This window comes from Mustela lutreola, chromosome 1, assembly GCF_030435805.1.
Source record: "Mustela lutreola isolate mMusLut2 chromosome 1, mMusLut2.pri, whole genome shotgun sequence".
Classification (NCBI taxonomy): domain Eukaryota; kingdom Metazoa; phylum Chordata; class Mammalia; order Carnivora; family Mustelidae; genus Mustela; species Mustela lutreola.
In genome coordinates this window covers 285655973-285671272 of record NC_081290.1, presented here as the reverse complement: position 1 = coordinate 285671272, position 15300 = coordinate 285655973, and the positions used below count along the sequence as shown (strand labels likewise).

At 45.8% G+C, this 15300-nt stretch overlaps 1 protein-coding gene across 17 annotated transcripts in view; it reads right to left on the bottom strand.

Moving 5' to 3' along the window:
* Positions 1-15300, bottom strand: part of PPP6R3 (protein phosphatase 6 regulatory subunit 3) — a 140694-nt gene that overhangs the window by 51622 nt on the left and 73772 nt on the right. For all 17 annotated transcript variants that reach the window (XM_059149836.1, XM_059149852.1, XM_059149861.1 and 14 more), the window contains 4 exons: positions 13995-14132; positions 11255-11320; positions 8222-8334; positions 4094-4207 (listed from right to left, as the gene is read on the bottom strand). In XM_059149836.1, the coding sequence (XP_059005819.1) occupies positions 4094-4207; positions 8222-8334; positions 11255-11320; positions 13995-14132 (431 nt within the window). The remainder of the gene's footprint in view (positions 1-4093; positions 4208-8221; positions 8335-11254; positions 11321-13994; positions 14133-15300) is intronic.

Sequence of the window (15300 nt, the reverse complement as noted above, 5' to 3'; positions counted from 1 at the left end):
GAGAGAGACCACAGGTAAGATGTCATTGTTACTACCCCGTGAAAAAAAGTGCAAACTGTCAACAGCACTTAGCGCTGGCTCATCACTTTGATTATCCAGCTGAGGAAGTGTCTGCCAGAGTCACTGACAAGTTGCTCTTTTTGTTACCTTTCCACAAAGAACTCTTTGGAAGGAGTCACAGCGCATGGTCTACACTGAGAAGAGGGCAGTTTAGTTCTTCCCCTTTGAGGAGGAAGCATTTACATGAACCATTTGAAATTCTTCTCCAGGGGACATCTGTCCCTTCTCCTCCATTTATTTCTAACAGTACGAACCAGTGCATATTCTGTACTTCGGGTACTAAGACAACACAGCTTTACTTTATTGTACCAATTATTATGCTGTTGTCACTGATTGTGTGAATCAGCTTTGGCCAATGAAAGCTCTTTCAGCCGGCTCCTGCGTTCCTCTGACATAACCCCTGCCACTTACACTGCAAAGTTTTGTAGTTTTAATACTTCCTTATTTCTGTACTACGCGATGCTCTAGGCTCCTCTTGCCCCCATCACAGGAATGGCCATTTCTCCAAGGAGCTCTGGTTCCTCTCTCTGGAGAATGGTGTGAGAAACCAAGATCTGGGCACTCACCCTCTTTTCCAGTGGCGTATCGCTACTTATAGACCCTTGTAGCTCACAAACCAAGTGTTTTTGGTTTAACTCTTCATGGTCCAATGTAGATAATTTCTAATGTCCCATTACTGATTCCTTCCTCAAGTCAGTCCAAGTTCACCAATAAGCTCACAGGCACTGTCCATTTCTGCTGTGGTTTCTAGTTCTGGCATTTCCTATGCTCTTCCCTCACTCTGCTGAAAGCCCCCACCTGTTTACATACTGTTCCTTTTCCCCCATAATCTTTTAACATATTTATCGGTTATTTTAAATTCCACTGTCAGACAGTTCCAGCATTTTAAAATCTTTTTCTTTTTTTTTTTTTTTTTTTTTTATTTTTTTTTTAAAGATTTTATTTATTTATTTGACAGACAGAGATCACAAGCAGGCAGATAGGCAGGCAGAGAGAGAGAGAGGAGGAAGCAGGCTCGCTGCTGAGCAGAGAGCCCGATGCGGGACTCGATCCCAGGACCCTGGGATCATGACCTGAGCCGAAGGCAGAGGCTTAACCCTCTGAGCCACCCAGGTGCCCTTAAAATCTTTTTCTACTGACTACTCGTACTCATAGTTTTTTGAGATTCCTTTTATCTTGTTTATCTTTTTGGTTGTTTTTGATTGAAAGGTGGGCAAGTTGTGTAGGGCAGTATAAGCCAATGTAAACATTATTTCTGGAACCAACACATCTCTTTCTCTCTAGACCTTCAGCATAGGGTTTAAATCAATCTGAGGTCAACAGCTGAGCTAGGTTTGCTAGGACTGATTCCCCTCAGCGTATTACAGACTTCAAATGCGTCTCAAGTTACTCTGTATTTATAGTTAAGGCTGGTTTGCCAAGTTGCTCTCCACATCACACTTTAGCTTACTCTTAGCTGAAGCTAAGCCCTTTAGGCTTGTTCCTGAGCCTGACAAAGACCACCCCCCCAGCCTTACCTCCATCAGCTGACTGTTGCTGTTACTGGAGGCCTGATGGAATGGGGGCAGCAGGGAAAGGTGTCGTTTTGGGTTAGCCTGTCTTAGGCAGCTAAAGGGTCCCTAACTCTCACTGACCCTCCTTCAGTGGGGATCTCTAATCATTAGAGCCCAGAATGTATCCCTGCCTCTCTCATGGCCTAGAAGATTTTTTCCTGATCCCTTCTTCCCACTGCAAATGGTCTTCACCAGTGTCTTCACCTGTGTCTTTATGACCACAGGATTTTTGCTTAGTGGCCCAAGAGCTTCGTTCCATACGAGACAGGGGAAGGATTATAGTGGGGACATGTGCATTTCCCCTGAAGACTGCTGCTGTTTCCTGAGGCCCATTTTGCAAGGACACTTTCTCTGGTATTCTCAGCCTGCCCCCCCACCACCGCTTCCCCGAGAACAGCTTACAGGTGTGTGCAAACTCCCCTGGCATCTAGAACTCTCAGGTGTCTCTGACCTCCTTGTCCCCTAGGGAGCTCCAGGAGTGGCCTAGCCTACTACTGTTCTGCATTTATAGAAAACGTACCTGAACCCTTAATTTCACTAAGATGAAAAATGAAACTATGAAAGTACCCCAGCTCCTTGGTGTAAGGCCAAGAGCTAATACCATCTCCTTATTTCTTGAGTTTTATTAAAATAATCTAAAATGTATTGTTTTATTCCAACACGTAACTTATTCAATTATTCATTCTGAATATTTAATCTTCACATTCATACGAGTAATTTTCAAACCCTATTCACTTCATTTATCACCACTTTTGTAAGTATTATTCCCTTAAGTTCTTTAATATTTTGTTTGGTTTTGGTCAAGTCCAGCTTCAGGTACTTCTTGCCAGGACAGAAGCCAGATGGAATGCTGAGGTCGCTGAGGTCACAGAGGTCGGGGCAGGCCTGCTCTGCCCGCACATGTCCCACAGTCAGCAGCAGTACGCCGGGGCACAGTCCTGCCCTCTGCTTTCCGTCTTTATTTAGCTTCACATACGAGAGGCCTGGTAATCTGATTTGCTTTGTGGTTAACCCATTTTTTCTTATCCAGATACTTCAAAGATCTGTCCTTTCTTCTTGGGACTCATAAATCTCATCGGGAAAAACCTAAAATCTGAGCGCCTCCCCCCCCATTCCGTTTAAATTTAATCTTGCTTGTAGCATTTCGTCACTTTCTGATCTGAAGACAAGTTCCTTCTGGTCAGAAATGTCCTTCTACTGTTTTTCTTACTGTTTTATCTTCTCTGCTCTAGATTGTACAACTGATTCTGTGTTTCCTTTCTTCCATTTGCGAAGATGTACCTTTTTTCTCAGATTTATTCCCTTCTCAAGTCAGGGGAGTTGACAGAAGCCTCACAGCACCATTTCAGGTGCGTCCAAACCATCCAAGGAGACGGCACAACGGCCGTGAAGCACGAGGAGCAGGATGACAGGCCCGCATCACCTGATGAAGACCTTAAAAGTCACCGGTAACATTCTTTACAACAGAGTGTGCAGGAGAAGATGTAGACATGGTCATAACCGCAGACACAATCCCCAAAGTACAAGATCTTCGAAGCACTGCTCCCAAACTGCCTTCCATTGCCGCTGACCAAACACTAACCAAACCGGGAACAGAGGTCAGGAATTTGGGAAACGGAACGACTATGTTCACTACTTTGCCTGAACCCGATACGACACCATGAAAAGTACATCCAGAAACCTTGGATGGCCGGGATTTTCCTATGCTGACAGCAGCCTCCTCTGTCCTCTTCACGCCCTCTGGTTCGCTGGACAAATCTAACAGTGAGTGAGAAAATACAAACTCTAATCTCTAAACCACATATTCTCGGAGCGCTCACATATACCCACCTCTTCAAACCCTCATGCTCCAGGGAACAAATAAGAAAATTCTGACAATCTGTAAGTGAATTAGCACCGAACATAAATTGCCAAGAGTAACATGACCAACATCATCTGGCTGGTCCAGGGCACATACATGGGAAGAGCAGACTGTATTTCTGATTCTGAAACACTTGGCCCCAATTTTTCCTTCAAGGTCGCAAGCCCTCTGCCCACCCATTTGAAAGCAGCCTCACGAACCGCAGGGCCCTTACATGTGAAATCCCTGAAGAGCCCATCGGAAGACTCAAGTCAGCATGTGCAGAAAAGAATCACAAGACAGAAAGCATTCCTGAACTGCCATCTGAACGGGACAGCACAATTCTCTTGTGTTACACATTTTGTTTATGACACCTCTTATTGTAGCTACTTCTCGTAACAACTGCAAATACCCAAACACTGCCAGTGCCCAGTGCTCACCAAACACTATCTTCAACCACATCCCTACAGCCCACCTCGACTGAAACTAAATCAGAGTTCTTACGGTGGAGACATGCTCAGCACCTGCAGTTTAAGGGCAAGAGACCGAAGCTTATCAACCAACAACTTTTATCAGTTTCTAGGAAATCTAAAAGCAAAACAAAATGGCTCAGCGTTTGTAAGACAAAAGGAAAGCTTACGTGGGCCGTCGCGTCTCCAGCAAAGTCAGCAGTATCTGGATTGCACTGACTATGGCTGATTCATTTTTCTCCTTGTGGAAAATATTTGATAGAAGCTGCTCTATAATTTCTTGCCTAGGGAAACAAATCAACAGTCAGGTGCTAATTGTAACATTAACAGTAATGTCAGATTAATTAACAGTAATGTCAGAGAAAAAGAGCATGGTAGCAGTAAGGCAAGTACTCTATAAAAGGTTCAACCCCACTTGGGCATATCTGTTTCCTGTAACAACATTTTACTTTTAATACATTTATGAAACCAGACAAGTGATCCTGCTTATTCCAAAACCGAACTCTCCCACAGGTACTCTCCTACTCCCTCCCCTCAGCAGAGTCACCTGGGCCCTGCTTGCCTCCGATCTTGTCGAGAGCCAACAAGTATTTCCAGACTGGAAGTCACCTCCCACTCCAATCAGGGTGCTGGTGGTGGCGGCTGTGGGTGGTAAGAAAATCTGGAGCTCCTCACCCCACAAAATGAGGGGACTTTTTCAAAAAGGCTAATTATAACCCATAAATGTCTTCCCACAAAAGCATTAATGTATAATTAACTAAGATCTAAAACATGTAAAAGATCAATTGTTGCATTTCACCCTACAATTAAAATTTGGTCAATCAAAATAACATGGAGGCAAGAAGCAGATCTGCCTGAACTAGAGCCAAAACGTTCTCTACAGGCTCTTCCCATTACACACTCAAGGCCACGATGAATGTAAAACACAAGGGTAACTTGTCAGGTAATTTATATGGACGTTCTCAAGGAAGGTCTCAGTGTCTTAGGATCTTGGTAATTTTAAGAATCCGAGTGGTTGGAAACCTGGGACCACCCTCACCCTCACAACGGGACACACAGCTGGGCTGCCCCTGCCGCTCACCCAGCAGAGACACCAGCCACCCTGCAGTACAGTTCAGTTCACTGCGACCCAACACCAGTCCCCTTGCCAGGCTAAGGCAGCAAGTAGGACAGAATCTCCTTTGTATTTGGGGGAAGCAAATAAAACTGGTATCTAAGCTAACTTCAGAGGATCCCTCCCCCCGGCCCCTGCCTTGCTGGAAGAAGCTTTCAACTACCAGACCGGCACTAAAATGGTGAGACCTTCACCCAAAACAGCACTATAAAAATCACTCAACACACAGTAAGTCTACAGAACGAATACTAGGCCTGAGACTGGCCTCTAGAAAACAGGCAGCTTTTTCACGGGAAATACATCTGTTTTTCAAAGAGCAGCCTCACGCCACAGGAGAGTATGGACCCAGCGTCCAAGCGCAGCCTCACGCCACAGGAGAGTATGGACCCAGCGTCCAGGCGCAGATGTCCACCTTCTCGTTCCAGAGGAATGTTCTTCCTTATCACAAGTGCGTCACAGGCTCACAGACACTGACGCCTGAGGGAGTGGCTCCCAGAGAGGCCCTCCCTAGCTCATGGCTTCATCTGTCGCCTACAACCATGAAAGCGTCCCACTAATGGACAAAATGATATGATGACCAGCAAAACTCGGATGGTCAAGATGTTAACATACAGCTGAACTGTATTATGAGTCTTATCTAAACACAAGAATATCAGCCGCTACAGAAGGAATCACGAACCAAAGGACCGAGCTGCTCAGACAGGGTAAAACAAGCGCTTTCGTATTCCTTCAACAGTAAAAGCATTTATTTACACGTCAGAGAAATGGATTTTTTTTTTTCACATTTAAAAAAACCCAAGTTCTCGGATCAGCATTAGTAAACTCCCCACAGGAGCTGCTCTACACACGAAGCCCTGCAAGGACTTTACCAGGTCTTGAGACTCCGGCGCACTTTTGTTTTGACTGCTTTGTACACGGGTAGTCAGAGGAACGCAACCTGGCCCGACTGAGATCAAACTCCAACTCATTCTAAGCTCCTTCGTATCAAGAATCAATGCGGCACAGTCCGACCTTCTCTAACACAACTGGTTTTAAAGGAATTTTAGACTTTTGAAGAATTCCAGAGCCACTAAACTGCATATACTCAATTTAAGCCCTGACTGCTACCCAAGCTAATCGCTGCCTAACACTCGCATCCATTTTCCCAGGGACCTGTTGGTACGTCTGCCCATCTTGAATCCTCTCTAACCTGAGCTCGTTTCGAACTTTTGTTTACGTGCTACAGCACACATACACTTAAGTGTTTATACATACTGTGGCACCCCAACTGTGGGCTGTTAGGCCATATAAAGAGCTGGGTCATCTGAATACTATGTACGGCCAGCAGATTGGCCTAATAATACAATATTGCTCTATTTCTCAGTTTATCAAATATTGTACATTATCACCTAGTAATACATCAGCCATACACAAATGCTATTATGATTAATAAGTTTACCAAACCCGTAGAAGCCTTTGGTCACTGTGTATTTTCTTTATCAATAGCTACTGAAAGAATCACCGTAACACGGAAGCATGTCTGATTATACTACAGGGGGCTGGTTCTCATTCTCAAGAAGGATGCAGGAGGCACTGCTGTAGAGTAAGTTTCCCCACTGCCAACTCCGGTGATATCCTCAGACCCCTAACTCATCATGACCATGATTCTGAAGACATTTACTCCAACGAATATTCAATAATCCCAATTCTTGCCATGTATGGTTCCGTTTAGAGCTGCCTGATCACTGGGACTAAAGACACAGTCTGAACTGTACAACTGGGCCCTACCCAGGCTCCAGGGCCACACTCCCCAGGAAAGAGGCTCCGGGAGTGCTGAAACTCAGCACGAACTGCTGCCCGGTCCTGCATCTGGGGGAAACCTGCGGTCCCAGATGGCTGCTGCACTCGAACTGTAACGAGTGTGAACTGACCTGTCCTAAGTGTAAAATACACGCTGGCTTTCCAAAACTCTGGCAAAGAAAAGAATGTATAATACCTCAGTGATTTTTTTTTTTTAAAATAAACATCTGTTCAAATATTTTTAACAATTTAATATATTATTAAAATTAATTTCACCTATTTTTTACTTGAATGTGGCCACTACATCATTTAAAATGACATCTGAGGGGCGCCGGGGTGGCTCAGTGGGTTAAAATGACATCTGACTTTTCTTTCTATTAGACAATGCTGTCATGAACCATGAGACTGATGGTGTTCAACCTTTTTTTTTAACCTACTCAAAGGGCAATTTTATATGGTTGAACCTTACACTACTATAATTACTAGTATTTGAATGTGGAATGTCTTATATTTACAAAAAGAGTATATATGCCCTAGTGCCAAGAATAACAGAAGTGGAGAAGGAAACTGACGTTTTACCTAGAAGCTGATAATTTAAGTTTCGCTTACTTCAGAGAATCAGTCAAATCCTTTCCTGGGAAAATACAACTCTACTTCTCAGATGACAGACTTTAAAAATGATACCACGTCTCTAATTTGCTCCTCGCTCTTCTCACTGGGGGCACGCAGACCCAATGTGTGCCCGTGTGCAACGGCAGGTATTCCTTCCGAAAATGCGCGAATCTAGAGAAGCTAGTATCCATGGGCTGGCCATGCACAAATTTCAAAACAGCACACCATCCTCCTCCTATTTTCCACCCAAACATGAGATGGCTGCTCACAAGGAATCGTCTCAAAATAAGAACAGAGCAGTACACAGACAAAAAACACACAAGGCTTGTAACCCTTCGAATCAGGTCTGGTCAGGTCGCCCCCAGTCAGCTGCAAAGGCACAGTAAATCCTAAGAAGAACTTCTGGTAAAATCCTTGACCATGATGGGTCAAATCAGTTTGCGTATGAAATTATTCTTCACCAAAGACCTGCGGAGCAGTAACCCACACTCAGCACGCACTACCCCATCTTACGACAGCTTAACGGAATTCTAGTTTATAGCTATTTCAAAAGCTCCAAGTCTACGCATAAATGTCATTTCTTTACATTCTTACCCTGCAGGTGTCCACTGGGCATCACAAATGGCTGAGATCGGATAAGCCGGTCCTCCCCCACCCAAGGGTATCTTGCAGGGTCATGATTCCCACAGATGGAGGACTTACCAACCACTCACACTGGTAACACAACAAATAGCATCAATTAAAAAAAAAAAAAAAAGATAAGAAAAAAGAACAAGAACAATTTTAAACATACTTTTCTAGAGTGGCAAGCAGGGGATCTGGTTCTGTACTGTTCTGAATTTGTAACATCTGGTCTCTGCTCAGGCGAACAATTTCACAAAGTGACTGTGAAGCATTTGAATGCCGCTAAGGGAAAAAAGTACAATTTTAACTATAAAACACGTCAAATGTCAAGTTTATAACAAAACGTTATCGAGTAAATTGCTTAAGAAATAACACAAATTAACACTGGCCATTAAGAAGCTGCGGTGAGTAAAACGTCAAGCTCAGAAGAAGGAATGTAGGTTAAAAAAAAAAAGAAGAAGAAGGAACACAGGTAGACACAAGACTACCTGATCCTGCCAGGCCAACGAGCTTCACTAACAATACCGCACAGAAGAGATCACTATGTGTAGGGACATGGCATCAAAGTTCTGGCAAGGAGGGGCGCCTGGGTGGCTCAGTGGCTTAAAGCCTCTGCCTTCAGCTTGGGTCATGATCCCAGGGTCCTGGGATTGAGCCCCAGATGGAGCTCTCTGCTCAGCAGGGAGCCTGCTTCCTCCTCTCTCTCTGCCTGCCTCTCTGCCTGCTTGTGATCTCCAATAAATAAATAAAATCTTTAAAAAAAACAAAAAACAAAGTTCTGGCAAGGAAAAATTTCTACAACTGAGAACTTGAAAACAATACATCCCCCCAAAACACAGCTGACCTTTGAACAACATGGGTTTGAACCACACAAGTTCACTTCCACAAAGATTTTCTTAATACGTACAGTACTTATTTAAACGTATTTTCTCTTGGGATTTTCTTAGTAACATTTTTTCTCTAACTTGCTTTACTGTAAGAACATGGGATGTAATACATACACAAAATATGTGTTAACTGATGGGCTGCCTTATTGGTAAGGCTTATGGCCAACAGCAGTCTATTATCAGTTAAGTTTTATGGAGTCGAAAGCTTTACATGGATTTTCGATTTCATGGGGGGTTGGCACCCCAACCCCTATGTTGTTCAAAGGTCAACTCTTTCTATTTTTATCAGCATGGAAGCTGATAAATCACCTTTTAAATCAGCACTGATTTAAATTTAAAAAAAAAAAAAAAAAAAAAAGCAAATATAGCTTTCTGGAATATACCAAAGGGCAAGAAATACTATATCGTCTCCCAGTGTACAGTGTGTTTACCTCACAGGAAAATCTAAGATCTTAGCACCCAAATGCATTCTGCTCTGTGGCACGTGGCACTGGGCACCGCCCACAGACAGAGCAGTTGGAGCCCAAGACAGGCAGGGAGTGATGTCCAGCAGAGATGACAACACACACCAGGGTAGCAAGTCCACTGACTAGAATTAGAGGAGTCAAATCGTTCCTTAGTAAGTATCAACTGGTCCGTATGACTTCAGCATGTGACTTATCACTTAATAAAAAACAGAAGTTATCAACGGGACTGTCCAGAGGCAAAATTAACTTTCTTACAAGTCAGGCGAAGAAGCTGTTAATGCTCCAAATGCTTTGTCCTTTAGAAAAGAAAAAGAAGAAGAGCTGCACACGGGCTTCCCCTGAGCCCTGCAGACTGGCATGATTTCCTATTGAGCAATCAGCTCTTCTGTCTGAGAATGTGCAAACCTAGCAACAGGCAAGCCTTGCCCATGGACGTGTATGCCCTGTGAAGGGGACAGGCCACGCTCCCATCATCACTCTCCACAGCCTGCACCGGCCACACCTGAATCACACGGGAGCAGCACTCTGGAAGCATCCAACGCCCGCCCTGGGCACAGGAGGCGCTACCAGCCCCACCAGCTCGCAGGCCCCTGCTGCGCAGGGCTGCTCCCACCGCAGCAGCCGACGCAGGCGCACACCGGGCTGTGTTCTGAATGTTAACAGAACAAACCACAGATGCACTATCCCAAAGGGAACCAACAGCACCTTTAGTGGTTAACTTTTTATGAATTTTAAATATAAATTCCAGGTATCAAAGTATCTGAATACACCCAAGGAGAAGGGGCTAAATCAAGCTTTATAAGCAGGAATATCCTCTGAGTACCTTTGCCCCTTTGTCGTCCTCCTCCACCGTCTTACTCTTCAATCTAACTGGCAACTTAAGGCACACGGGAAGGTCCCCTGACCTCCCCACAACACAGCCCGCACATCTACTACAATCACTTCCTTCCCAGAGAGGAGGCTGAGCCGCAGAGCTGTCATGTCTGTAGGCAGAAAGGGCTAAACACGGGCAATCGCACGGGGCTCGGGCTGCGACAGAAGGTGGCAGCAGGAGCAGTGGCAGGGGGTGCCTGAGTGGCTCAGTGGGTTAAGCGACTGCCTTTGGCTCAGGTCATGATCCCAGGAGTCCCAGCTCCATGGGGAGTGTGCTTCTCCCTCTGACTTTCTCTCTCATGCTCTCTCTCTCTTCCTCAAATAAATAAAATCTTTTTTTTTTTTTTTTTTAAAGGAGCAGCAGAGCTGGGGCCCTCCTCCACTGGGGCCAATGGCTAGTCCAGGAGACCCCGGGCATCCCCTCAGCACAGAGATCAGTCTGCAAACTGCAGAGCAGCCTCAATCCTATTGCCAAGTCAACCCTCAGCTCCTGGGACAAAGACAAACCTGTCAGTGCCTATGGCCAAGAATGGCCAAGAAGTACGAGTGCCAGGGGCTCAACACTCCACAGCTACAACGGTGGCAAAGATTCTTATGTGCTGCTGCACGGCGCAGCCAGAACAGAAAACAAAGTGCAGATGCGGCCACACCATTTGGGCTAACGATGTGTAGAGAAGGAAAAAGAAGTAGGACAGAGGAGGTCTGTAACAAAAGCAAGCAGATTCAGCTCCAAGCTCCAGAAGATGGTGCTAGAACCAGGGCCTGCTGCTGTCCATGTTTCTGAAAAATATTCTGGCATCAGCAAAATGTAATATTTTTTAAAGCCTTTAGTGATTAGAAAATTGTCAACTTAAAGAATGCCAGATTTTACCTGTCCTCTACCTTCATGCCTCCTACAATTATGCTCTATGCCCAAATAAACACAGTTCCACTTTTTCAAAAAAATCAAGTTTACAGTCACACAAGAGAACTTACATCTTCTTCTTGCGATGGATGAACTATTTCCACAAGTCTCTGGATAATTTGCTCCTCATTTAACCACTGTAAAACACATTGTAGAGGTAATCATAGCAATGCGTGGCTCTTGTTCAAACCCCAATGAAGATTAACATACTTGGAAATATCCATCACATTTTAAGTAGAATGTTACAGGTTTCTCTGGACTTTGAACACTACAGGAAATTAAAAGTCCCCCAAGGAAAATGCCAGTGAATATATTATTTAAACTACAGCCAACACTACCAACTATGCCCCAAATTACAATTCCCACATAAAAAATTCTAACATCAACTTCTTAGACACAGAGTAGTTCTCAAATACTAAGCACTAAAAAGGTCTGTATTTTGTTTGGGGGGTGTGTGTGTGTGTGTGTGTAATTCATACATTTTCTGTAAGACAGTATTCACCCTCAGCGTCAGAGGGGCACCTGGGTGGCTCAGTCAGTTAGGAGCCTAGATCAGAGCGCTGGTTGGGATCTCAGGGTCAGTCTCTGTTCTCAGAAGAGTCTGCCTGAGATCCTCTCTCCCCCTCTGCCCCTCCCCACTCCCATGCCTGTGCACGCTCTCAAGTAAACAAATCAATCTAAAAAAAGGAGGGGGGCAGCTTCAGAAAGACTAAGAAAAGCAGTATTTAGTATCAAGCCTCTGGGTTAAAACATATGATGAACTTTCAGACTCCAAAACCAAAACAGCCACAGGAAGCATGGGGGCAGGGCACCACAGCAGTCGAGTTCATGCGCCCCATCAGGAGTTAGTAAAGAGCCAGTATCCTGCTCAGGACAATCTCTTTCTCATCTACAAGTGAAGTACCGCCGTGAATGAAAATAAGAAGAGAAGAAGAACAGGGAGAATAAATTAAATATCAGCTAGCAGAATGTTAGGCAGGAAGAGAAGCAACGTAACAAGGCACTTACAGTCAAGAAAGGACCCCAAAAAAAAAAAAAACAACCCAGAAACCACCTCAAAACAAAACCCAAAGGTTAAAGGGAAACTGGGGGAAATGGAGGCACGGGGCTAGGTGGCAAGAAATCAAACACAATTTGCTAAGGGCACAGCTGCCTGCTCCTTAAAGAGAACGGTGCCCAAGGAAGATGAAAACAAAGCTACGAGAGGGTACAAAGCTAGAGGTCCAACTTTGTATTTTTAGATCGGTTTCAAAATGGGCATATCAGTCACCCTCCTGGGGATCTTGCCAAAACGCACACTCTGATTCAGTAGGGCAGAGGTGAGACCTGAGTCCCCACGTGACACCTGGGGCCACACTTTAGCCGCAGTGGGGTGGAGGGTGGAGAGGGGCCTGACCACCAGGGGAGAAGGAAGGAAACTTTGTGCACTATGAAAGGATCAGCCCCACACTCCTATTGCCTCCACAGCCATTAGTAAGAACCTACGTCGCCATGGCGGGCACCCAAATCTAAGTTTCTAACCACCCTTCCCCTAACCTAACTAAGTCTTTATTAACTGCCTATCACCATATCGCTCCAGAAGAAATGGCGCTAAAATTCAACTCAGAAGTGACAAAAGAATTCTAAAAAACTATACTTAATCACTACTCCCTAGAGCAATCCAAAGGTGACCCCTCCCCTTGCCCTCAACAATCTTTCCTGGAATCTTCAACATCTTCTGAGAAAAGATAGCCACAAAACACACCTAAAAAGAACCAACAACCTTCCTACAGGCAACTCCAGGACATTCACTAGATACCCTCAGCTGGTGTCTTCATGATGACCACGGTTCTCAGGACATCTCTGCCTGGTTCTACAGAGCCAGCCCTGACCGCATTCCCCTCACACAAACACGTGCCTAAGCATGCCTGCTCACCTCAGCAGAACATGCCTTTCCTGGAATACCACCTGATAGGCCCTCCTGCCTCTCCTTCTGGTTCTTCCAGTCTTTAATTAAAATCACCATTTCCAATAAAACTAATTTCAAAGAAATGAGTAGGTGCTAGGGTTTGGGATGGAACGGGATGGGGAAGGTTCTGGAAAAAGGGAGTGAAGAGAATCAGAGAGGAGAAGACAGAAGACAAGAAGAAGAGGCAAAGATGAGAGCCTGTGAGGAATCTCATGTTCAGTTACTCACACTCTCCCTCTTCCCACCCAAATTCCACTTAAGACAGCTCTTCAAGAGGCACACGTATCCTAAAATAACCATCCACCAAAATTTTAAAATACGTGTGCTTTTGGAAGTAAGCCCCATTCTGCTCTTCTCCTATGATCCTAACTACCACAAGAGGAACGCTACCCTGACGGCTCCCTTCCTGGAACACGCGTCCTTGCGGCCCTGACCCTGCGGTGCGGTCTCGATCTCAAGAGTGGTGCCTCATGGAATCCCCAGACCAGATTTGCAGCTCCGCATCTCCTGCTCTTTCCACGAGACAAGCTTTAAATGCATTTTCAACCCATTCCACTGCCCCACTCCCACTGAAAACCAAACGAGCACGGAGTAAAGGACCGCTCACAAAGAAACACCGCAGGCCCCTCCAGATGCGCACATCTGGGACATGAACCCTGCAAAACCCTGCAAAATCGTAATCTCTTCGTACCTTGGAACCTCCTTCCTTCCCCACCCTGCCCGCCCCACTGAAAGTCCCACCCCCGCCCCGTTTCCCAGACAACCTTCCTCTCCAAGCCCCTGGAATCCCTCCCAGCACCCAGCAGCCCTGCGGGCTCCGGGGCCGCACCCCGCGCCAGTGCAGGGGTCCTGATTCTACTCACGTTCAGCACATCTTGCCTGGGCTGAGGAGGCTCAATGCACGTCAGGAGCCTGAGCAACAAGTCCATGATGGCCGAAGTTCCTATGTGCTTTATGATAAGGTCTACGAAATCACGTTTCTTCTTCAAGAATTCCACAATCTAGAGGAGAACAAACCAAAACTGAAAGACACATAACCGGGGAACCACCACCTTTCCGGCGTAGTCCATCCTGACCCCTCGAACTGCCCCTCTCGAAACCCACCGCTGCCCTGCGTGGAGGACTGGCAGACGCTGAGCTGGAACCAGACGGGAGATCGGGCAGCCGTCTAACTGTGAGCGTACGCAAAACCCCTTGGGAAAAAACCTCAAATTATCACACGTTTCCTCACACAAATACACCATAACAAAGTCTTTTATTTCTGTTCACTTTCATTATTAACTGTCAGAGAGTAAGGATAAATAATTTAATGCCCTAGAGAGAGCCCAAGAACATACCATTCAGCAGCTTATGGACATAAAGCAAGTCCCTCAGACTACACTAAAATGCAGAGTAAATACTCAAAATCCTCATCAGCCCCTAGCAAGTAGGAAAAAACAATTCAAAAACAAGTGTTTTTAAGTCCGTCCTGGCGGCAAGCTCAGCTGCTACACAACATCACGTGTGGCCCGACGTCAACTGCTCGCTAACGAGATGGACACCAGGAGGGTGAGCGTGGAGGAGACGGGAAGCTACACAGGGACCCGAGATGTTACCACTGCCACCTGGGTCTCTCTTCTCTGCAAGAAGAGGCAGAGAGTTCTGTCCTGCACACCCCTGTGGGCCTTCTGCCCATCTGCACCCAGTATCTCTTCAAATATCACGGAAGCAATGTGGCCAGTGTGGCAGCAGCTAAATCTCAGAGAACCCTCTCGATGCCCTCGAGGAGGGGCTGCCCCACTCGGAGTGCCAGATAGGAAAACCAAGGCACAGGCCAGTGAAGTGTCTTGCCAGAGCCCAACGGTGGCTGGGCTGAAGTTTCAACTTAGATCGGCGTGCCACAAAAGCCACAAACCCTGCCGCCATCCCAGGGATGAAGTCTATGAGCCAGAGATGACAAAAATCGCTTCACGCCCGCCGGCGCAAACAGAGCAGCACCTGTGACCTGCCGCTCCTCTGAACAGGGAGGTAAAATGTGGCAACAAGAGCCTTCGAGAAGTGAGACACAATTAATCCATTACAACTGAGTCACACAGTAGTTGTTACAAGCACAGCGGAGGAGAAAAGAGGAAAAAGCCAGAGATACAGCGTGGTTCTGTGGCGAAAGCACCAGCTCAGGAGGCCAAAGGC